The 25673-nt window shown below is 38.0% G+C and overlaps 1 protein-coding gene across 1 annotated transcript in view; it reads left to right on the forward strand.

The window, feature by feature from the left end:
- Window positions 1-9821: 9821 nt before the first annotated feature.
- MAN1A2 (mannosidase alpha class 1A member 2) overlaps window positions 9822-25673 on the forward strand; it is a 196494-nt gene continuing 180642 nt past the window's right edge. Inside the window, exon 1 of the mRNA XM_031967376.1 lies at window positions 9822-10462. Coding sequence (XP_031823236.1) covers window positions 10155-10462 — 308 coding nt within the window. The 5' untranslated portion in view covers window positions 9822-10154. The remainder of the gene's footprint in view (window positions 10463-25673) is intronic.

Raw genomic sequence — 25673 nt, forward strand, 5'->3', positions numbered from 1 at the left:
GAATTTTGAGAAAATGAGCTATTTTTGAAAGAATTCTAATAATAGCATTTATTTTTTCAGCTGAAAATGTTACTATTATTTTTTGTTTATCATCATTTAATGTTTTTAATAATATTCTATTACAATGTAAATACAATTTTCAATATTAAATTTTTTAAAATTTTGAGTTCCCAATTTTCTCCCTCTCTCCCTCATTTTTTCCCTCTATAAGTTGACACACAATTTAATATAGGTTACATATGTTCAGTCAGTCATGTTACTATTATTCTTCATAGTTTTTCTGAATATTCTAAATCATTACTTTGTTGCTGGTTTTTTTTTTTTTTCAAAATGGTCCTATCATTTTCAATGATACCATTTCTAACATGAACTCAATGTCTCATATCAGAATTTCTATATCATTAGTTATAGTTAAATTATGGGAAAGGAGAAACATCTGGAACACAAAATTTTGCAAAGGTAAATATTGAGTACTATCTTTGCATGAATTTAGGAAAATTAAAAAAAAATTTAAAAAAAGATCGAATGTATTTCTAAAATTCTTTAGTGTTCTCAAGATGCTTTCTTTCCAATAGCTCAGTGAAGGAAACAGCAAAGAAGAGTCAACCGAAATACTAGAAGAAAATTGGCAAAGGTTACTTTTAGCTGGGAGTTTAATGGAGGAGATAGTGTTTGATCCTAGGTTGGCATCTGTGTAAGGAAGGAAGAGAAGATGTGTGTGAAGTAGATTCAGCAGGAATTTTCAACTGATTGTGTATAGGGCCTGAGGAGAGAATAAAAGCCCAGGTTTCCAGCTTGGGGAAATTGTAGTACATGACATGAAGAAGAATAAGGAAGGTGGGTGGTAAGACAGGGTTTTTTGGGAAATGATAAATCCTCTTTCCACTCTGATGTAAGATGATCTTTTAAATGGATTTTATGTCCTCAGATCATATTTTAATAAGAATTTTCAAGCCAAATGTAATGAGAGAAAAGTACTTACAGATCAGAGATGGTTTGATATACTTAAGGAATTTTATCATGAGTACATTAGTATTCCAACTGTAAAGAAAATGTGTGAATTCATCCTCTCAGTATCAGGAAGGAGTGCTGAAATTGAAAGGTCATTTTTGCTGATTAACAAATTTTGGGGACAAGAAAAATAATTGATCATCACTGAAACCATAGAGTATCTCTTGATAATTTAAAAGAATTATTTAGAGATGATGAGAGATGTTTAAAAGAGGTAAGGATTCATAATTATAGAGCAAGCTAAATTACTTCTTTCAGAAAAGTAACAGTGGAACGATAAACATGACATTAACTTCAGCATTGTTCAGGAAGGAAAATGACACTGTATTAATTGATGAATGGATAAATGAAATATCTTTTATTAGGAGTTTACTATGTGACAAACTCTATGCTAAGTACTAGGGATACAACTCCAAAAACAAAACTATACTTGTACTCAAGGAATTTACTTTCTAACAGGGAAAATGACATAAACATACATATATTCATCCATCCATCCATCCATCCATATGAATGTATGTGTATATGTACAAGGCATATGAAAATCAAATGCAAAGTAGCCTTGGAAGGAAAGGAACTTATAGTGGGGGACCCATGCAGATGTTGACACTTGAGCTGAGTCTTCAAGGAAGCTGGGTATTTCATGAGGTAGAGGAGTGATCAGAGAGCATGAGAAGAATGGGAATCAGTTTGTGCAAAGGTTGTTATTGTTGTTTGTCCTTCATTCTCCAAGACAACCATGACACTAGAAAGTGAATTGGATTTAAGTGAGGGAGTAGAGATGGAAGATAGATTGTGTTGGATGAACAGCAAATAATCAGCCTGTGTGCACCTGGGAGAACAAAGTGGAGAGTAATATGTGAATAGATTGGAAAGAAGATAGAAAAGGGCCAAGTAAGAAAAAGCTTACACCCCACATTCTAGAGATAAGAGGGAATCACTGGAGTTTGTTAAACAGGAAAGAGGGACATTGTTCTGTATTTTAGGGGGAAAAAATCAGTGACTAGAAACTGTGGAGGAAGGACCTACAGAGTGGGAAGACTTGAGGTAGGCAGACCAATTGTGAGGCTATTGAAATTTTCTAGGCAAGAGATGACAGGGTGATAAGAGGATGTGACAAGGATGATGATCCAGCAAAGGAAACTGAGAGAATGGCCAGATGGGTAGTTTAAGAACTAAGAGATAACAGAATCACAAATACACAGAAAGGAGAGGATATCTTTGAAGAGAAGGGGGAGAAACAGTGTAGTTTGAAAGTAGAGAGGTCAAAAAGGATGAAGACAGAAAAGAGGCCATTAAATTTGACAATTAAAAGATAATTGATGACTTTGGAGACAGCAGTTTCAGTTGAGTGATGAGGCCAGAGACCAGATTGCAGAAGGTTAAGAGGCGAATAAAGGAAAGGATATGTAGGAACAGAACATAGCCAACTTTCTCAAAGACTCTGCTTAAGAAAAGAGGCATGCAGTTAGCAGGAATGGGAGAATCTAGTGTTTTTTTTTTAATGTGAAAAATAATCAAAAAGATGACAAAATAATTTCAAGAATGCCAAAAAAAAAAAAAAAAGCCAAGATATAGACGTGTTTGTAGATAACAAAAACAATGTATACATATGGAGAAATGGAAGATTAGAAAGTGGGGATGGCAATTAGCTGGAAAAGACCGGAGAGGAGGTGTCCAATTGCATACATAGAGGAACCAGCATGGATGGTGAAAGGGAGAGGTCACTTCATTTTTAAAGACTGAAAGAAATAGGGAATGAAATCAAGAGCTGTAAGGTGAGGAAGAGGGAAGAAGAGAGTACTTCTGCTTTCTCTGTTTTCTCCATAGATTATGAAAGGGAATCTTCAGGTGAGAGGGCAGGTGGGAATGTGCTATGGTAGATTTGAGGAACAATCTGGAAATATGGTGAGTGGGACAGAGAATCAATGAAGGAGAAGGAAAAAAATTGCTTTGCTGCTGTGAGTGCCCATAAGAGATGGGACAGCATAAAACTGGAGTGGAACCATTTGTATGACCTCCATCAGCTCCATTCAAATACTTGGGGGACCATGTGAGCAGGTGCAAAAAAGGGCAGGTGATGGGAATAATTAAGAGGCTTGATTTAGAAAGAGATGAGGAATAATAGAATGAAGGAATAAGTCATTCAAGAAGAGTAGAATTTAATATGGAGATTAACTGTTTTATTTATTTATTGCTGAGGCAATTGGGGTTAAGTGACTTGCCCAAGGTCACACATTCAGGAAGTGTTAAGTGTCTGAGGGCAGATTTAAACTCAGGTCCTCCTGACTTCTGTTTTATTAAGGGATCAATATAGGTAATTGAGGACAATGTGGCTAGAATGTAACCTAGTTAAGATGACTAGTTAGTGACATGGCCATAACTAGAACCCAGGAATTCTACCTCTTATTATAGTTTTCTTTCTTTATACCAATGCTGCTATATATATATAATTAGCAACACACAGGGGCACACACAATAGGATATATATACTTATATTATAACATATAACTTATAACAACTTTCATAAATGCAGTTCTGTTAAGCTTTATAGACACTTCTACCTTATGACCTCTCTTCCAAATTTTTAGGACATCACTTTCTTTTGGTTTTCTTCCTACTTTTCTGACTTCTCCATCTCCGTCTCCTTTGTTGGATTCTCTTGTAGGAAACACCCTTACCTGGAGTGTTCCTCCACCTTCTGTCCTGGGCCTCTTCTTTTCTCTCTTGATACTATTCTTGTACTATTTTGTTTAGTGATATCATCAGTTTCCTTGGATTCAATTATCATCTCTATTTTTTTTTAATATGGTGAAATAAGGAGTGTTTATTTCATTTCTAAGGATCTTTCCCTTTATAGAATAATTCACCTTTTAAATGTTTTTTCCCCTTAGGAGTATTTTTTTCAATTATCTCTAAAGATAGTTTTCACAAACTAAAAATAGTTTTTATCATCTCTATTTACATGATTCTTGGGTCTGCTTGTTCAGCCCCAATCTTCTTTCTGACAACTAGTTGTACTTTCACATGACTATCTATTCTCATTTGAAAGTGCAAGCAACATTTCATATCCACAGCATCCCTATACCTCTCTATTAAAAAAAAATTAATACAAATCTATTTTTGTTCCTTCCTTACTCTCACCCCATTGGGAAAAAAAAAGAAAATAAACAATTTCTTATAATATACAATCAAGCAAAACAAATTCCCTCCAGGCTGATCTATATCTAAATACACAATATACAAATATGTGTATATGTGTACACACATGCACAAACACATATACATGGATATGCATATAGCCATACACATATATGTATATATGTGTGCAAGAATGAAACACACGTGTCTTGTTCTGTACCTTTAATCTATCACTTTACTATAACGAATAGTATGTCTCAGTCACTAAAATGATTTTCCTAAAGCAAAGATCTGACTGACAATGTCACCTTTCTATTCAACAGACTCCAGTGGCTCTCCAGCACCTCTAGGATCAAGTAGAAAAGCTTTTTTTTTTTTTAAACCTTTTATAACGTGGGCCGTTTTCTTCTTCCTGTCTTGCACTTTACTCCCCTCCACATGCTCTTCAATCTGGGGAGATGGGGCTCATTACTGTTTTTTGCACATGACAAAAATCATCTTCCAGATTCTGAGTGTTTTTACTGACAGTCCTCCAAGCCAGGAACGCTCTCTTAACCTCTGCTTTCTGGCTTCCCTGAATTCCTTCAAGTATCAGCTGAATTCTTCCCTTTGGTAAGAATTCCTCCTTAATCATAGCATTCTCCCCCTGAGATTATCTCTAATTTATACTAAAAGCAATTTGAAAGTAGAGATTATTATTTTTTTTTTAAATTTTGTATCCTCAGTGCTTAGCACAGGAGCAAGCCCAGGGCCTGTGATTGATAAATACTTGTTCGCTGACTAAAATAGTATTAAGATTGTGCTCCTGAGTGAATCTGTCTAAATGTAGAAAGAACTCCAAGGAGATGAGTATATGCTTTGAGGTGATGACATTAAGATCCTTTTTCTAGGTGAGTCACCTTTGTTTTTGTTTTTACATATAGAGGCCGGGGACCTGCAGATAAAGAAGCTAAACTTAGCAAAAGGATTTAGTTTGAAATCTCATTGCTCTTGTCCTGGACAATAAAAAACTGTTGACCAAGCTAAGGGCAGATGAATAATTACAATAACTAATTTCTGCATTATGTTAGAGTGTGCTAGGTGCTTTCTTTTTCAAAACCACATAAGGTGAATAGTGATAGTATATTTATTTCCATTTTACAAATGAAGAGACTGAAACCCAGAGGAGTCACTAGTTGAGATTATAATTCAGATCTTTTCACTAATGAAATACAGATTTCTAGGGTAGCAGAAGAGTTTTAAGTTTCCTGAACATTCAAGACAAGGAACTGGCTAGAATATGCCAAGTGTAGTATTGATGCTAATTAAAGGCTGGTGTGAGCAGGCAGTGAAATAGACCTCGTGCTAGCAGAACAGCGACCTCATTGAAGATGGAAACTTGGGTTCTGTTGATTTCCTACACTCAGGACATCCGAGAAAAATTTTGGCAGAGGTGTTTCAGTCACATGAGATGAGGCAGGGAGGCTATTTTGATGTTGGCATTATTGCTCTAGATTATGGGGTTTGGTTATTGCTCTATCAGTCCCACAGTCTTGGACTGATAAAATCAGTATAATTCCCTTGAAAAAAATTCAAACAACCTCCCTCCCCCCAAAACAAAACAAAACAAACCTGAGTGTTTGATCAATTGAGTTCTAATTTCCAAAGAGCCACAGAAACTTATATAATATGGTTAGAGCCTGGGTATCGCTGATACTACATCCTATTTTAGCAGACACTTGCTTGGTCTATCAAATCACCAGTAATCCACCACTATATGCCCCTATTATATATTGTTCAGTTGTTTTTAAGTCCTGTCCAACTCTTTGTGATCCATTTTGGAGCTTTTTTGGCAAAGATACTGGAATGGTTTGCCATTTCCTTCTCTGGCTCATTTTACAGATGAGAAAGCTGAAGCAGACAGGCTTAAGTGACTTGAAAAGAGTCACACAGTTAGCGTGTAAAACCACATTTGAACTCAGGAAAATGAATCTTCCTAACTAACCCCCCATATTCTATCCTTCTTGGGGCAGCTATTAGATTATGCTTATTATATACCATATTGTTGTCCCCTTCAGGAATATAATTCTTTTTAGGTATATTTAGGTAGTAAAAGATAGGAATTTATTGCTTACCACGTTCCAGGCACTATGCTAAGAGCTTTACAATTATCTTATTTGATCCTTGCAATAACCCTGGGAGATAGGCACTATTATTACCCCCATTTTACAGCTGAGGAAACTAAAGAAAATAGGGTTGAGTGACTTGAGGATCATATAGCGAGGAAATGGCTGAGGCTAGATTTGAATCCAGATCTTTCTAAGTCCAGGTTCAGCACTCTATCATCTAGCTGCCAATTATTAGGTCTTTCTAATTTTTTGTGCCTTCATGCTATCTAGGTTTTGCATTGGTATATGAAGTCCATTCATTCTATTCACTGAAAAACAGGTTCAACTAGAAGAAATCATACTGATGATCTGAGAGGTGACATGCACTATAACACCGGACTTTGAGTTGGGAGATTGTAGTTGTATTAGTGGTCATGGGTGAATAAGCCTCTCATATCTTGTTTCTTCATCTTTAAAATGGGAATGAGACTTGTGCTATCATCACAAAGAAGCCCTTTTCTTATAATATATGGCATAGTCCAGTAATTAAATGACATGTTAATCAGTGGTCCTAGAATTGCAAAACTCAGATACATGTATGAACAATTAGCTTTCAGTCTTAATTAAATTTCTCTGAAGCAAATGCATTTAAAAATGGAAAATGCCAGAAAATCAGATAAGATCTAGCAGGAGCCCCAAACCAGCTTTAAAGACCATGATTTAGTGCCATTTTTCTCAAACTTTTTGGTCACAGGCTCCTTATTCTCTTGAAAACTGATGACTCTCCAAAGAGCTTTGATGTGTTTTATATCTATTTATACAAAAAACTAAAACATTATTATAAGTTTTTATTTTGAGGACATCCCAGGGAATCCCCAAATATCCTCTACCATACTTTGAGAATCATTAATATAGAGGAACCAGTGATAGAGAGGCAAGGTTACTGGCCTAAAAATATAGGCCTGGATTCTAGTTCTGGTCCCATCACTTTTTGGTTGCCATCTTAGGTAAATTACAGAACCTCTCTGAGATTTATTTCCTCATCTGTAAATAAAGTCGACTGGAACTTTAATCTCTTCCAGTTCTAACATTCACAAAAACAAGAAAAAAAAAAAAAACAACTAAAGGTTTTGGGGCTATTTATTATTCTAGCCAAGAAGGATAACCATTAAAAAATAGCATTAAAGCTGAAAGAAGCCTTATTACTTAGGGTGTCCAACGATTTCATTTTATAGCTGAGGAACTGTTAAGTGACTAGCCCAAACCACTACTGGGAACTTGAAATCTGTTGCACAGGGTATTTAGCTATGTAGGAACACAGTTGTTAGGAAGGGTATTAGCAGTGAACTAGGAGTATGCTGGAGTCACTTCTAACTGGCTTGTGAGGGGCCACTGTGAAATCTTCAGTACTCATATTTACAACTCAGAAATCAGAACTTGGTTTTGTTGATTATCTAGGTTTAAAAGTTAATAATGCAGATTAAATTTAATGTAGCTTAAAATCCCCTCCCCCTTTCTCCCCTGTAAATATTTACCTGTACACTTTCCTGTATTGTTCTACAAACACTGTTTGAACTCAGCAAGTGTGTAAGAGAAGGCTCAGTCAATGAAGTCATCCCCAGACTGGAGACCCGCTGACTGCAGACTCATAATAATATTAATTGCTGGCATTTATGTAGAGCTGTAACTTTTGCAAAGTGTTTTATATCCACTATCTCTTGAGCTTCATGATACCCTGGGGATAGGACAAACTTTGGGGCTTACAGAAATGGGGTTTGGGGAGCTGGTCCAAGAGGTAGGTGAGTATGAGTTAACATTGGGAGACGTTTATGTGTGGTGGGAAGGAACCTCAATAAACCGGAGGGTCTGTTTTATTTTCCGTTCTTTAGGATCCGAAGCTGAGTGGTCAGTACCTTGTAAAGGTGCTCTGGGGTTAGTATATTAAGCCCCAGGGTGTTCGTTGGATGCCCATTTAGACAACACCCAGTCCCTCCTTTTCACAGAAGGGGGACCGCGGCCCCGGGTGGGTTTAATGACAGGGATCACACTCCGAGCCAGTAAATGACCCGAAGCCGGCAGACAGACTTCTGGGGCGTTCATCCGACATCCAGCCCCGGGGGCTTTGCCTGCTGCTTAGGGGATGGGGTGGAGAGACGAGATCTACACACACGTGAGATTCAAGTTTAAAGGCTGGATCGGGGGATTGGGCCAGATCCTGCGGTTTTAACGAGGGGACTGCCCGGTGATTGGGGCTTGGGAGGGGATGCGGGTCTCGGATGAGCAGCGCCCGCCATGCTCGGTCCCCAGCTCCTGCTGCGCCGCGCGATGCCCCCACACAGGGGGCCCCGCCGGGGGCTGGATGAGGGAGGGGGCCGCGGGAGGGACCAGCCCCGTTCCGCTTGCCCCTGAAGGCCGGAGTAAGATCAGTGGGTGCAGGGGGCAAAGAGGCAAATAAAGGCTTGATGCCAGGGTAAGGGCCATCCGCAGGCGGGATGAGTGGGCGGGCCGGGCTGACAGCTGGGGCACGGCGGGACCCGAGCCGGCTGGCCGCCGAGCCTGGGTGGCGGGCGCCGGGACGCTAGGGGGCGGGGGCGGGGAGGGGGCCGGAGAGCGTGCGCGCGCACCGCCGGCTCGCACCGCACACACACTCGCTCGCGCCTGACACCCACTCGCGAGCCGAGGCGCGGAGGCCGCGCTCGTCCCCTCCACCGGCCGCCCTTGCTCCCCGGCGCGCGCCCGCTAGCTCGCCCCCACCCAGCCGCCCAGCCTCCCAGCCGCCCGCGGTGGGGGCGCGGGGAGAGGCTCGGCCGCCGCGCGCGGGGCCGGGGGGCCGCGGAAGGAGCACAGAGCCAGGCCCGGCTTGGCCCCCGAGCAGCCGCCGAGTGCGCGCGTCTGTCCGGCGGCGGCGGGGAGCTGAGGGGCCGGCCGCGGGCCCGCTCCGGAGGCCGGCGTAACCGCCCTCCCCGGGCCGCTCGCGGCGCCGCCGCCGCCGCTCGTCTTCGTCGTCTTCCTGCTTGGCGTCCTCCTCCTCCTCCTCCCGGCGGCCGAGGAGAGGAATGAGCAGCCGCCCTCCGCGGGCTCCGGGACCGAGCGGGCCCGGCCTGGCTGCTTCCCACGCCGCCACCGCCAGCGCCGAAAGCGAGCAGGCCTGGGCCGGTTCCGTCCGGGAGCCGCGGCCTCCCTCCACCCGAGGCCTCGAGAGCTGCCGGCCCCGGGGCTAGCGCCGCCGCCGCCGCCGCCGCGTCCCCTCCCCGCCCCCCGCCGAGAGCTCCAGCGGCCGCGGCAGGAAGTGCCCCCCCCGCACCCCGCCCGAGCCAGCAGCCGCCGCAGCCGCCACGGCCACGGCCACGACCACGACCACGCGGGCGGCCGGAGCCGCTTCGGGGCCGCGGGGATCCCCGCTCTGCTTTCCCTTCCGGTGACCCATGAAGCCCGGCGTCCTGTGACGAGCTCGCGCGGCCGTTACTCAGCCCGCCGGCCGCTCAGGCCCCGGCGTCCGCCCGCTGCCCCCGCCGGAGCGAGCTCCACACGCGCCCTTTTTGAAACTTGAGAGGATCCCGAGCGGAGGCATGTAAAGCCCCCTGGGGGGCCGCGAACGCGGAGCCCGGGCGCGGGGAGGAGGGATCGAACGCGCCGGCGCTCGGCCGCTGCCCTGCGCCGACGACTGCGGGAGCCGAACCCCGGCATGAGGGGGCCGCCGCGCGCTGCTCCCCGGGGTACAGGAAGCGGAGAGGCCCGGAGGGTGCGGAAGAGCCTGCGAGCGTGACTCGGTGCGGGGGTGGGCGTGGGAGGGGCCGCCGAAGGTGAGGGCTGGGGCCGGGGTACTTGTTGAACAAGCACAATAGTCCTCGGTGCGGGCGGCGCCGGGCTCCGACGTAAGATGCCGGCTTTTTGAACTCCTGGGAAAAGCCCACGATGACCACCCCGGCTCTGCTTCCCTTGTCTGGACGTCGGATACCCCCCCTGAACCTGGGGCCGCCCTCCTTCTCCCACCACAGGGCCACGTTGAGACTCTCGGAGAAGTTCATCCTCCTCCTTATTCTTAGTGCCTTCATCACCCTCTGCTTTGGGGCGTTCTTCTTCCTTCCGGACTCCTCCAAACACAAACGCTTTGACCTGGGCTTGGAGGATGTGTTGATTCCCCACGTAGATACCGGCAAGGGCGAGAAAGACCTCGGCGGCTTCCTGATCCACGGGCAGGGACATGACGAGCACAGGCACAGGTACGCCGGCCCGCGGGGGGCTTCGGGGGGGGGGGGGGGGGGGGGGGGGGTGTCTCATTGTCCCGGGGGAGGCTTGGAGTCCGGGCTGCGCTTTGGGGAATTCCAGACTTTTTGTGACAATCAGAATCCAAAACTCGGAGTTCTCAGAAAAGTCGTCTCATAAAGTCTCTGATTGTACACATCGGGAAACTGAAGGCTTGAAAAGTCACTGTTAAGGTGTCAAAGGGGAAATGGAAAAAAACACATGTACATGTACGCACCCTTTGTGTTTGTGTGACCCAAAGTCACTGTGGCAGATGTGAAGAGAAGTATATGCGTGACCTAAAGTCACTGTGAAGGTGTTACATGGAAAAAGAGAAACGGGTGTGTGCAAGTATGTTACCTAAAGTCACTGTGAAGGTGTTACATGGAAAAAGAGTAACAAACAAATATGTTACCTAAAGTCACTGTTAAAGTGTTACATGGAAAAAGAGAAACGTGTGTGTGCAAGTATGTTACCTAAAGTCACTGTTAAAGTGTTACATGGAAAAAGAGAAACGTGTGTGGGTGTGTACGTATGTTACCTAGTTACTGTTAAGGTGACAAATGTCAAAAGAGGGGGAAAAACCATATACATATGTTTATGTATGTATGACCTAAAGTTACTGTGAAGATATTAGATATGAAAAGGGAAAAGTATATATATATATGACCTAAATTCACTGGTATGATGTCAAGTGTGAAAAAAAGAAGCATATATGTATATATATATATATGCATGTGTGTATATGTATGTGTCGTGTCATGTGAAAGGAGGGGGGAAATATATATGTGTATATATATAGATATGTTTATATATCTATATATGTATATATATATATAGATATGTTTATATATCTATATATGTGTGTGTATGAATGTGTGACTTGCCCAAAGTTATTGTCGAGTACGAAATTATATATATATGACGTGATATGTGTGTGTATGTGTATATGTGTGTGAATGTGTGACTTGCTCAAAGTCAGTGTCGAGTGTGAAATATATATATATATATATATATATATATATATATATATATATATATATATATATATATATATATATATATATGACTGTGTGTGTGTATATGACAAGACCTAAATTTCCCTGTTAAGGTGTCAAATGTGAAAAAAGGAAATATATGTATAGTAAACATATGTGTTTATATGTGTATATATATATGACCTAAAGTCAGTGTCAGATGTGAAAAGAGAAATGTGTGTGTATATATGTATGTGTATGCACATACACATGTATATGACCTAAAGTCACTGTTAAGGTGTCATGTGAAAAAAACATTTTTTTATATATGTGTGGGGTGCGCGTGTGTGTGTGTGTACACATGCATATTTGTCTATATGTGACCTAAATGGAATAGAGCACTTCTTAAACAATGCTCTGCATAGTAAGACTTGAAGAATAGAAGTGCCTAGTCAAGAATATTTGGAGATGTCTCTGTTAGAACCTCTTTTCTTTGGTTGGTCTTGGTTATGGTCACACATGTTTGAGATTTAATTCTGTACCTCAACTTTTAAGCTTTCACCGAGAAATACGAAAAAGGAGTTTTTTATAAGTTATGTATAAATATTGGGTTCTGGTTTTTTCCACATCCAGGAAAATATTGCTTTATAATAATGTAAGCCAGTTAAAAAAAGGTCAGTACTTTAAATTCACTAATACAAATGATATTTAATAAAATGCAGATCTATATTTTGCTTGCTTCTACCTCTTCCCCCTATTTTTAGCTTTTGGTGTTGATTTAACTTCTCTTTAAAATATGAGGTGGACTCAAAATTATTTCTTTATTCCACCATTTTATAACTTATTTAACTTTAATTGTGCCATTTAAAAGTTAGTTAACTAAATCTAGTGAGACTAAGCCAAATACAGCTTATTAGGATGAAATGGGAAAGCAAATTATTTTAATCCTTTTTTGATAATATTTACACTGTCAATCCAAAATGTGTTTGTGGAGTAGTTTTTCCTTCACAATAAGAGTTTCCAAACTTAAAATTTAATTGGATTATCATCTTTTCATGCTTTCACTGTTTCCTAAGAGGGTATATTGAACTTTTGAAAAAATGGAACCATCAAATTGTAATTTTGAAATACTGTAGTTATTATCAAAGCTGATAAACTTATTTTCAGATACCAGATTTAAATTTTACATAACTGCTTAAAAGTGATAAGCTGAACATGTAATGAAGCCTTAACTTTTCAGAGAAGTTTTATCCTTATGGTTCTCTGAATTTAAAGTTGTGAAGAATTTTAGAGATTCTCTACTGAAGATAATACCTGAGCAGGAATCCCTTTTTCCTTATCTAGCATCTACTTTTGTGCACCATGACACTTTTCAATAGCTCTGATTGTTAGGAAACCTTTATGTCTGCCAAAAATAATCACTCTGAGACTTAGTCCCAGAAATCTGGGACTATGATAGCCCCTCACAAAATTCAGGATCCCCCTCTGCCCCCTTCATTATTCTGGGCAAACTTTTCCAGGTTTCTAATGCCCACATAGCATGATTATTACTCCCCTAATCAGCAAGTAACCTTCCTCTGGATCAGCCTCTTCCTCAGTTTGTCATGTGGTGCTTCAAACAGAACAGCATATTTTCAATTTTATTTAACCGTAACTAGAATATAAACCTTTCATTGATCTCCTTTTGGATACTGTACTTGTATGAAACTAAGATCCCCATTAGTTTTCTTTTTTTCTTTTTTTTTTTTTTTTTTTGGCTGTCAAATCTGTTGACTTGAATGAACTGTTTACTGATGCTTGAGTTTATTCAGAGCTTCCAGTCTTTCAGACATTGGTGATTTTCTGAGACAACTGACAGCTCAGTGGATAGAGTGCTGAACCTTATGGCAAGAGCTGGATTCCAATTTTACCTCAGTTGTTTACCAGTTTTGTGATTCTGGTCAAATCCTTGTAAGCTTAGTCTGCCTTGATTTTGTCTATCTTAAAATGAGGGATAATAATTCTTGGGGCTATTGTGAGAATCAAGTGAGATGATATTTGTAAAATTTCTTAGCTCAGTGCCTGGCATCTATATATATATTTACATTTATATGTAGTATACCCATATAGAAATTAAATACTTAATTTTCTTTCCTTCCCCTTCTAGCCATGTGTTCCATATTTTGGACTTTGGTATTTGGTTTTTAAAAGATTTACATTTATCTTTGGAGATGAATCCAGTTTAGTACTTGAAAAAACACAGTATTAATAGTAAGATTTTATTTTTTTAATTCCATTTTTTAATCCATTCTTCACTTGTTCAACTCTAAACTCAGTTTAAGTGTATAGGATTTCTGTAACTTTAATATATCTTCTATAAATTAGTTTGGAGGTAATTAGTCTTTCTATTGGATTCCTTTAATTTGTCAGTTGGGCTTAAACAAATTTTTAAGGGCTGGTATAATAATTAACAAACATTTATGTAGGAAGTTATATAGATTTATCTCTTGAATCAATTGGAGGGGAGTTAAGTACTGCAGGTACAATACCTATTTTGTAGCTTAGAAAACTGATGCTCAGGGAAGTTAGGTGATTTTCCCATTCTGCTAATGAATCTCTAAGGGATGAGTACAATCTAGATTATAAAACAATATATTTTCCTGGATGTGAAAAAAATTAGAGTCTAACCCCAAGTCTATTGCTCTTTGCACTATGGAAAGATGCCAGTGATATCACGTATTTGGTACAAAAGTATTGGTACTGTTGAGGATACTTTTCTCTTCAGCACTATTTGTAGAAGTATTAACAATTTAAAAGACATTTATTCTATAAAGTTCACACTGTGGTCAGATCCTTACCAGTATGGTTTTGGTCAAGTCACTTATCCTTTTAGAGTTCTTATTTTTAAAATGGATGATTGGATGGATGATTAGACTGAAGTCCAGATTCTTACTGATCTGATTCCAGTCTGAAGTGACAACATATGATACTAGTATCACAGGAACCTGCCATAAACCAGACACTTTCTATCATGTTTTCTGTGTTAACTTAAAATAAGTGGTTATTATGCAACCTAGATCAAAATATTTAGACAGTGTGTCATAGTTAAGCTAAAAGTAGAAAGCTTGATTTAAAATAGAAATGTGTACATTTTAGTCTCATTTTTTAAAGCAAGAATAAGTTCACAAAAATTCCTTATATTCAGCAGTTCTTATAACTTTTTCCAAGATTATTTTATTGGTTTATTTTGTCGGAATTTTGTTATATTATTTAAATTATTCACCACCTTCCTTTTATCTGTTTGAGGGAAAAGCAAGGATATATGCTATGCTTCCTTGAGCTTCTTGCAGGGTGTATTCTTTGGGTGCCTAGAATACATAGCTGTTCAAGTATATATTCTCAGCTTGTGAGGAGAGAACAAAATGAAGAAGGCAATACATTTATGAAATTTTCAGTGTTTCCATGGCTTAGTCTAATATGGATGATAACTTATTTAGGGTTTACAAAAATGCTTTCCTCATAATGACTAACCTCAGAGATGGGTAGTAACTCTATTTATAGATGAGATTTAGGCTCTAAGAGGTTGTCAGTTGCTCATTATTACAGAATCCTACCTTAAAGTGCTGGAAGAGACCTTAGAGGTTATCTAGTCCAGTCCTTGTTACAAATGAGGAAACTGAAACTCGTAGAAATTATTTGTTTAAGGACTTGGGTATTTAGTAGCACCTGCTAGTAGTGACTCTCAGGCCTGTCTCCAGGTCTCGCACTCTTTCATTCTCTTGTGGATTGTATAGGACATGAGTGTCTGAAGGGGTATTTTCACCCAGGTCTCTGGAATTAAAGGCCAGTATGAAGTATAGTTTGAAATTGGTTAAATGTATTGTTATTTTTCTTTTCAATAGTATTTTATTCATTTCTGGAAAATTTTGTGTCCCAAATCCTCCTTTCCCGACATGCGCTGTCTCTCCACATCCATGATTGCAAATAATCTAATACAGGTTAACCATGTACAATACTTGTAAACATATTTCTGAAATATATTTAAAAGAATGATGGTGATATTCTTTGAACTCTCATGAGTCAGTTGATAATGAGATGAATGCCAAGTTTTTTATGAGTTTCAAATAAAACCTGTTAGTACTGGCATACATAGCTTCTAGTGATCTCTTTGATATGAGGAGAATGCTTTGTAAGCCTTAAAGACAGTGTAAAATGTGAGTTACATGCCAGATATTTGCTGCATATTTTTCTTATTTCATTTTTCATTGTAACACTTGAAAGGTTTATTCTGTTTCAGTGGAATTTTACAAAAATGAGTGAAATCTGAATACAAAAGTAATTAACTGAAGTTATTGTTTGTGCCTTGTAGTCAGTATTTTTAGAAAGAAACTTGAGAGGGATGTTGGACTTGATGTTATTCTTTTCAGAAGAAGTATAGTGAACATTTTTAGCTTATGTATCTGAAATTGATTAACTTTAACTTAACTATTAACTTTAAAATTTGAGTTCTTGTTTCTTATCTCCCTTATTTCCTGACTCCCACTTAGATTTTTTCTGTTCACCTGTTCTATTTTCTAATCTCATTGTGAGTAATCTACTAAGCTTCTCTTTTGGGTTTCTGTTCTTTGCAAATATTTTATATCTGAATGCACATTTTTGAATGTTATTATATCTAATATCTGAAAACATCTGTGCTGATAAAACTTCTTAGTGAGTAATGTTTTATTGGTAATAATTTACAAATAAAGATGTAAAATATGTAAATTAAGTATGTCAAATATACATTAGTAATTTAAATGTAGAAAGATTCCATTTTTATGGAAAAGGTTAGGATAATACCAGAAAAACTGATTGATGATTTCTTTTTTCTCCTAGACCTTGCAAGTTTATCGCAAAAAAGATCGATATGAATGATGATGAGAATTAAATCATTGTTTCTGTCTTATTTTCTCCTTTCCCCCTTTTGTTTAACAGAGTAAAGAACTTTGCAAATGTCTAATAAATATTTATTGTCTGATGAGGTTTTCATCCATGATTGATGAATTGGAATACACACAAACTTCCTTAGAAAAATGCAGTGTACCTTGCTTTTTATAATAGTGTTCCTAAAAAGTTTAGTGAATATTAGACCCTTTTAAATATATATTGGAATGTACTTTTAAAAATTGAGTATTTCTGTAAATAATGTAATCACATATTATTTTAAAAATAAATCATATTTCACTACATGTAATCAGGTTTACTCTGAGAATATATACAACAAATTCTGTAGCCAACATTCAATTCTTCTTTAGCTGTGATTTTTTTTTTTTTTGGCTAAAAAGACATGTAAAAATGAAATTTTTTATATTTATTTTGTCTTAAAAATAAACTCCCAAATCCTAATGTGAATAGCATACATTTTGGTCCAATTAAAGTAAATATGTTGTCAAGTGACAATATGAATAATATGCTTAAATATAGGCCATTGATAAATGAGCTACATGTACCCTTCATGAAATTTTTTGAAAGGAAAAAAAATGCATATAAGTATACACTGAAAAACTAAACAGAATGATGATGTTAAAATATATGTATTTACCATTCTGAATCAAAATCTCAGTGATGATATAGACACCTGCCTCAAGCCATGTAGCCCAAAGTATGCCTCTGCAAGCATCCCCAATAAATAAGTGGTCAGTTAGCTTTTTCCTTGAATCTTCTGGTGGATGCTGCTGGCACTTGGGACAGCACTTAGTTTTGAAAGCTTTTTCTCTTCATTTTAAATCTGTCCTTTTGTGACTTTTCACTCCTACATTCTGTTTTCTGATCTGGCCAGAACAAGTGTAATCCTCCTTTCATGTGACATCCATTCCATCAGATACTTGAAGATTACTGTCATGCCCCTTCAGGTTGAACATTTTCAGTTATTTTAGCTAATTCGTATATGCTGTGATCTCAAGGAACTTCATTTTTCCCATATTAGTAGCTGGAAGGTCAGACTTCGGCATCAGGAAAAACTGGGTTCAAATCCTGCTTCTTGACACTCATTGATTGAGGGATCTGGTTCATTTAGCCTCTCTCAACCTGTTTTTCATTATCTGCAAAGTGGATCTGATAATAATATCTACCTAGGCACATTTTAGTCTAATGAAATGATGTGTGAAGCATTTTGCCAACAAATATGCTGGATAGAAGATGCTTTGTCAGTACAGAGACATGATGTTGGGTGAAATAGAAAAATAAAAAAAAAAATGATTCCTGATTCAAGTAATCTGTGTTGCTTAATATATTCTTTTAAAATTCATTCATTCCATGGGGAAGGATGATGACACAAACAGATCTGTTATCAATATCACTTTTAAATTTTTTTCCCCCTGAGGCAATTGGGATTATGTGACTTGCCCAGGGTCACACAGCTAGGAAGAATCTGAGACTGGATTTGAACCCGGGTTCTCCTGACTTCAGGGCTGGTGCTCTCTCCATGGTGCCATTTATCTGCCCCTAAAAACTATTTAAAAATTTTTTTAAAAGTGGGGCAGCTAGGCCTGTCTGATGATGATGAGTCTTACCAGTTGTGTGACCCTGGGTGAGTCACTTAACCCTGTGTGCCTGAGTTTCCTCATAATTTTAATTCATAATCAGCAGAAGAACTATAGAATCAGATTTGTCCTTAAGGAAGATTAGTCTGATTGTATATGAAGGATGGCTATTGTAGTAGAGCAAGTAGAGAGTTATGTGACCTTTAATTAGGGGGGAGACATTCAAGAAACAAACATTGGCAAAGTAAAACTTGATGACTGATTAGATGTGGCAGTGAGGGAGAAGGCCGAGTTTGTCATTCAATACATTGTTTTGATGAGAAGATATAAAAATTGCCATATTTGTTTATAAAAAATTTCTGTAATCTATATTATAGTGGAATTGTAATGTTAAGAGTATTAACCCTAGTTTGAGGTCCTCCTAGAATTTAGGTGATGGTGTGGTGTAAGAAAGGAAAGTAATTTTTTCTGTGTTAGGTGAAATTTCAAAGCAAGCCTGGATTTATCTTTGATACCTTCCTTTCTTCCCCTTCTTGTTACTTCCTAATGATAAGCTTTCTAAAGATCCCTGTGCCGCAAATATTCCTACTGCAGAACCCCTGCTTTGGGGGAAAGAAGAGAATAGGACAGGATTGATCTGCCATGTCATCAAAATGACCCATATGCCAAAGTTACTGCTTTTCATCTTCAAAATAAAAAAAAAATTACCATTTTTCTCAGTGTAAAGTATGGCATTCAAATAGTTTTTTTTTTTTTTTTTTTTTTTTAAATAAATGAGGGTACTGAGGCTTAAATATGTTAAGTACTTTGCTCATGAACGATATTATATGTGAGAAGCAAAATTTGGACCAGAGTTTTCTCATGATTCACATTTCCCAAAAAAGATGCTGTCAGTCATAAACACCATGTGTAATAGATAAAATTTCTGAAAGAATGAAACATCTTAGATAATCTGGACAAAGATAATTTTGGATGGGGTGCACCACAGAGCAGGTCAACCTTGATTTGATAAATTCTTTTCTAAGATGTTTTCTCCTATAACTTAGGAGTATGAGGTATCTAGAGTAGTCTAGATATGGCAAATTCTCAACAAATAAGAGGTCAGGGCCAGATAGTAATTCTTTTTTTCCACATCTGTACACAAATTCTCTAGGTACAAGGCTCTTTCTACAAGAGTTGGATTTTGGGAGTATTGCGTAAAAATGTTGGTAGCCTACTTAGGGACATTAAAAAGAAAGGAGTTGTATCATTTGGGAGTTTGTCCTAGAAAGTATCATTCTCCTGTCTTCTTTTTGCTGTGCTATCCCCTCTTGCATTAGACTTAGACTTGCCATTTCAGTTCCTACTCTGGGGCTTGGGCCAGATGGTTGAGACTTTGACTATCCACTGTTATATTTTTAAGGTAAACTGAGACAACAGTCTGTATATGATCAGTTTATTTGGTGAGCTAGCAGTGACCAATAAGTTGGGATAGTGTCCTTTTTCAGTGATCAAGATCCCCAAGGGAGAATTCCTGAGGCAATTGGGATTAAGTGACTTGTCCAGGGTCACACAGCTAAGAAGTGAGACTGGATTTGAACTCGGTCCTTCTGACTTCGAGACTGGTGCTTTCTCCACTGCGCCATTTAGCCACCCCTAAAAATTATTTAAAAATTTTTTTAAAGTGGGGCAGCTAGGCCTGTTTGATGATAAGGTAAGATGAGTCTTACCAGCTGTTTTGGGGAGTATAGCATTGAGTAGGTGGGTAAAACAGTATTATTGGCTATAGCATAGACAGCATCATGAAAGTGGAGACAACATGATTGGTTACATGGAGGAAAACAGGCTGGCACCCAGTTGGGGTTATTAACTATACCTCTCTCACAATTAAGGAATGCTAATAGTTTTTGGGATCCATCTGCATCTTATAATTTTTATTAAGGGATCAAAACTGATCCACTTGCTGTCTCCTTGGAAGAGATTAAAAGCTCCCCTTATTGCATGAGAATAGGCAAGGACAGATGACATATCTTTCGGGGATGTTATCAAATTAATTTGTAACTTTAATTCAGAAGGAAAGCTAAATTCCTGAGTGAATTCAAGGGCATAGAAAGGTGGCTTTAGGGCAGATGCAGACTTAGTTATAAAGTTAATACAATATAAAATCAGTTAAGTTATAGAATCCTTATAAATTAGAGGTAATGTTAATTTTTATTAATTTTACTTGGCTATATTATGCTGCTCTCTAGATATCTTCTTGCCATTTTGGTACATTCAAAAATATACCAAAAGCATGCCTCCAGAAAACATGTCGTCCTCCCAATTCCTGGTTTTGGGAATGATAAACATTTTTAGAAAGGACTTTTTATTAATCCATTCTAAGGACTTCATTCACCACCCTGTGACTTCTAAGAATAAAGGATTCTTTATCGTCCACTATTCTTTATGTGTGGTCTTCCCTTTTTAGAATGAAAACTTCTTGAAGTCAGAGACTGTTTTGCTTTTTGTCTCTAAACTTAGCACAGTACTTGCTAACTACCCATAGGAAGCCAAGGATAGATTTTTTTTTTTTTTTTTTTGTTCCTTTAAAGGCCTGGGCAAGGCTTTGAGTAGAATCTAAGGATTGCAGATGGATTCTTCCCCAGCCCCCTCCTTCTTTCCCTCCTTCCCTTTGAAGCAATTGGGGTTAAGTGACTTGCCCAGGGTCATACAGATAGGAAGTGTTAAGTGTCTGAGGTCAAATTTGAACTCAGGTCCTCCTGAATTCAGGGCTGGTGCTCTCTCCACCAATGCCCCCTAGCTACCCCTTGCAGATGGATTCCTATTAAACAATTAAAAATACAAGGACAATATATGATTAAATGCTACTGTGAGTGAGAGTTCAGAGAAGGTTGAGATTAGTGAGAGTGGGACTAGTTGAAGATAGTCATTTTAAGAAAGCAGTAGGTCTTGAAGTTGTTGGACCTTGAAGGAAGCTAAGATCTGGATTAATGGAGGGAAGGAGAAAGGAATTTGGGGGAGAATGAAAATAGCACCAATGGACTCTTAAGAAATGAAACATGTCAGGTAAAGTGGTTTTAAAATATTTAAATACTTACATAATCATGCAGCTTTTATAGGAAGTAACCTGATTATTGGTCTCTGACTCTCCCCTTTCCAATCCATATTTCAAAGCTGGCAAATTAATATAATAATTAAGGAAGAGTAGGAAAAGGCTGACTTGGCCTAGTGGGAGGGTTTGTGTCAGAAATTAGTGTAAGATATTAGATAGGTAAGATGAAGGTCTTGTCTTGAGAATTAGATGAGAGTTTAGTTTCCACAGTCACAAAACTTAAATTAGAGAAATGAAAACCTAAAGATTGGGCTGATACGGAACAAGGGAAACAAAACTTGGGGGAGAGGGGGAAGCCATAAATTAGAATAAGAAACAGGATGTGAGCTGTAGTCTAGGGTGGGGGGATTCTCCTGCCAGGGAAATTATGTGGTCTGAAAAGGCTGTAACACCTGTAGTTCCAAACCAGTGGGGGAAACGGGGATTTCACAACAGGGAATTTAAAAAAAGGCTGTATTTTTGCCCTTCAAAGGCGGGCCTATTAGTTTAGACACCTGCTTTGCAAGAATGTAAATAAAGTCTTTTCCTGGTTTCTTCAGCAGGTGTATAGAATTCTTGGTAAGATGCTTGTCTCTTACATTATGAAAAGATTGCTCATATAAGATTGAGGCATTTGGACTTGATCCTTTAGATAGTAAGGATTCATGGGAGATTTTTTTTCCCCCTAAATTTTAGGGATTGCCATTTTATTTTTCCCAAAACATGTAAAGATAGTTTTCAACATTGATTTTTATAAGGCTATATTCCAAATTTTTCTCCCTTTCCCAAGACAGCAAGCACTCTAATATAAGTTAAATGTGTGCAGTTCTTTTAAATGTATTTCCATATTTGTTGTGCAAGAAAAATCAGACCAAAAGGGGAGAAAACCCACAAGAAAGGAAAAAAAAATACAAAAACAACCCAAAAAAAGGTAAAAATACTATGCTTTGATTCATGTTCAATTGCCATCGTTCTTTCTGGATGTGGATGGCATTTTCGATCCCAAGTCAGTTGAAATTGCTTTGAATTCATTGTTGAGAAGAACCAAGTTTATCAATTGATCATCATGTGATTTTGTTATTGTGTTCAGTATTCTCCTAGTTCTGCTCATATCACTCAGCATTAGTTCACATAAGTCTCTCTAGGTTTTTCTGAAATCAGCCTACTCATCATTTCTTATAGAACAATAATATTACATTCATTTGTAGTCATTCCCCAACTGATGGAGCCTTCCTTATGGAAAAACAGTTCTATTAGAGTAAATTAGTTTAGAGTTAAAAAAAAGATAGTGTGAAGTTAGGCCAAGCTGAGTCTCTTCACTTTTTATACTAAAAGTTCTACCTCTGTCTATGTGAATTGACATATCTCTATCAAGTGTTTGTGTTTTCTTCTACAAATCTTTTAAAAATAAATAATAGGCTGAAATTATAAATTAAGGGGAATGCTGATTTAAAACAAAAGGTTAAAGAGGCTATGCTGATAGTTTTTTTTTTTTTTTCCTTCCAGCTCTGACCTGTGATTTTCATTGGTGAAGAAATATCAGGGCATACTGGCAACTTGTAGTTTTAGGGATTGAAGTATGAGAAATGAATAGACTGGTCCAGGGTCACATAACTAGATCTTCTGGAGGCTCCTGGAGGCTAGCTCTCATGAGAGCAGAGAATAATAGTATCATGGAATTTCAGTTGAAGGAATTTTCCAGCCAACTAGGCCAACCTACTCATTTTACAGATGAGGAAACTGAAATTTAGAGAAATCCCCTGGTCAGCCAAGGTCATAAAGCAATAGAGGAACAATGTGAACTCAGATCCTCTTGACTCTAAAGCAAAGGTTCTTTCCATCATTCTGTGTTGCCCTCTATCCAGTACTCTGGGCTCACATTCATATACCTTAATTGAAAGCCTTGTTTTGATGGTAAATGAAATTGATTTAGCTTCACCTCTTTTTTTTTTTTTTTTTCCCCGTTCATGACAAAATACCTTGTTGAGTACGTTGGTATACATTGATAAAAATCTGGGATTTTTGTTGTTTTTTTCTCTTTGCACATTTCATGAACATTTTGTCAGACGCTCAATTTCTCAATTTTCTTTCTTTTTTTTTTATTATAGCTTTTTTATTGACAGTAGATATGGATGGGTAATTTTTCAACATTGACCCTTGTAAACACTTCTGTTCCAACTTTTCCCTTCCTTCCCTCCACTCCCTTCCCTAGATGGCAGGCAGTCTAATACATGTTAAACATGTTAAAGTATATCTTAAATACAATATATGTGTGCATATATTTATACAGGTCTCTTGTTGCACAACAAAAATTGGATTTAGAAAGATAAAAATAACCTGGGAAGAAAAAGCAAAAATGCAGGCAGTCCACACTTGTTTCCCAGTGTTCTTTCGGTGGGTGTAGCTAGTTCTGTTCATCACTGATCAATTGGAACTTAATTAGATTCTCTCATTGTTAAAGATATCCTCTTTTATCAGAATTGATCCTTTATATAGTATTGTTGTTGAAATGTATGATGATCTATTGGTTCTGCTAATTTCACTCAGCATCATTTCATGTAAGTCTCACCAGACCTCTCTGGAATCATCCTGCTGATCATTTCTTACAGAACAATAATATTCCATAACATTCATATATCGTAACTTACTTAGCTATTCTCCAATTAATGGGCATCCATTCAGTTTTCAGTTTCTAGCCACTACAAAGAGGGCTGCCACAAACATTTTGGCACATAAAGGTCCCTTTCCCTTCTTTATGATCTCTTTGGGGTATAAGCCCAGCAGTAACACTGCTGGATTAAAGGGTATGCACAGTTTGATAACTTTTTGAACATAGTTCCAAATTACTCTCCAGAATGGTTGGATCTGTTCACAACTCCACCAACAGTCCATCAGCAGACACTATAAAAATTAAGAAGGTTATGATTATTAGGAAATAATTAGAAATTGTTATTAGATATATTTTAGATGTTATTTTAGATTTAGATATTTTAGATATTAGATTTTAGATATATATTAGATGTTATTAGATATATTTATACATAATTAGAAATTATTCAACTATCTTAATTTTATACTTTTTTATTTCTTTAAAAAGAAGTATAATAATTAGAACAAATATCTTTCTTCCTAGAGTATTAGCACTAGAGAACTTGCAGAGAAGGTGGTTTCTGTAACAAGATCACTAAAGTGAGATTTCACTCAACACTGCTAACCATGTCTTGTCTAAATTACTCTCAGTGTGGGAAAAATTTAATCTTCTTTTCCAAGATTTTGGTTATTCTGAACTCTAGGGGGCTATCTAATAATTTTCCCTAATTGAAGTAAAAGAACCCTAATTCATTTATATAGGCTTAATACTACAGATAATGCAGTTTATTTTCTCTACTTCCTCCTGTGTTGGCATAATTTGACTATACTGTAGTAATTTTTGTTGTATCACTGCAGTATTTTCTCCTTCAGGCTTTTGGAGTGACAGTGAAACTAGAAAATCTATTAGCTATGTCTCTATAAGCCTGTAGCCCTTTTTGGGAAAGATTATTTGTTTCCTTATTTTAGGAAAAATATTGGTTTTAGAGTCAGAAGATCTCTGTGAAAATCCTTCTCCATTACTTAGTAGTTTTATGACCCTGAACAAATTACTTAAGCTCTGGGAATCAGTTTCCTGATTTGTAAAATGCTGTTAATGATACTTGTATTACTTTCCATGCAGGGTCTTTGGAAGAAAGACATTTTAAAAATCTTAAATAAGTACACACAAATGAGCAATTGTCATTCATAGACATTTTTTAGAGTAAAATGGAATTTGTACTTGTAGATAATTTAAAGGTATTATCTTGAGTCCTGAATTTAAGAGTTAAAAAAAGTGACTTAAAAAAGTTGATTAAAAAAATCCCACACTGATGTCATCACCCATGGTTTAATTACCATCTCTCTGTAGATGATTCCAGAGCTATAAATCTAACCCTAACTTCTCTTCTGAACTCTATTTTCTAGCTTTAACAGTCTGCTGGATGTCTTAGTGTCATTTCAAATGCAACCTATTCATAATAGAATTCATCTCCATTCTCACCTTCCCTTAATCTGTACTCCCTCCAGACTTCTCTACTACTGTTTAGTGGTGATACTCTCTTCTTCTGGAAGATAATGAAGTCATCCTTTATTTTGCCCTGATCTTGCCTTTACTCATTCTCTCTACTATGTTTCCTCCTAATTAATTAGGCTCTTTGTTTTCAGTCTTAGCTTTCTCCAATCCACCTTCCACACATTTTCAGAGTAACTTTCTAATGCGTAGGACTGTTTCTGTCACTCTCATTCAAAAATGTGTTTCCTAGGATAAAATACAATAAAACCCTTACCTAGCTTTTAAGATTTTTTTTTAATTTTTAAATTCTTTCCCTTTATTCACTCCACATTAGAGCCACTTTCTTCCTCAGCTTAGTTTCAGTGTCTCTTTCAAACAAAACATTATTTTTGATTATCTCCAGATCCACAGTTAAGTGTTTTTTGCTTTTTGAAATTATTTTATGTTTATTTATCTGCATACCTGTAAAATCCCTTAGGTTAAAAATAAGCTCTTCAAGTGTCAAAGACTGTTTTGTGCCTTTGTGTTCCCACCTCCTATTACAGTGACTTGGAAAAG

Source organism: Sarcophilus harrisii, chromosome 4, assembly GCF_902635505.1.
Source record: "Sarcophilus harrisii chromosome 4, mSarHar1.11, whole genome shotgun sequence".
Classification (NCBI taxonomy): domain Eukaryota; kingdom Metazoa; phylum Chordata; class Mammalia; order Dasyuromorphia; family Dasyuridae; genus Sarcophilus; species Sarcophilus harrisii.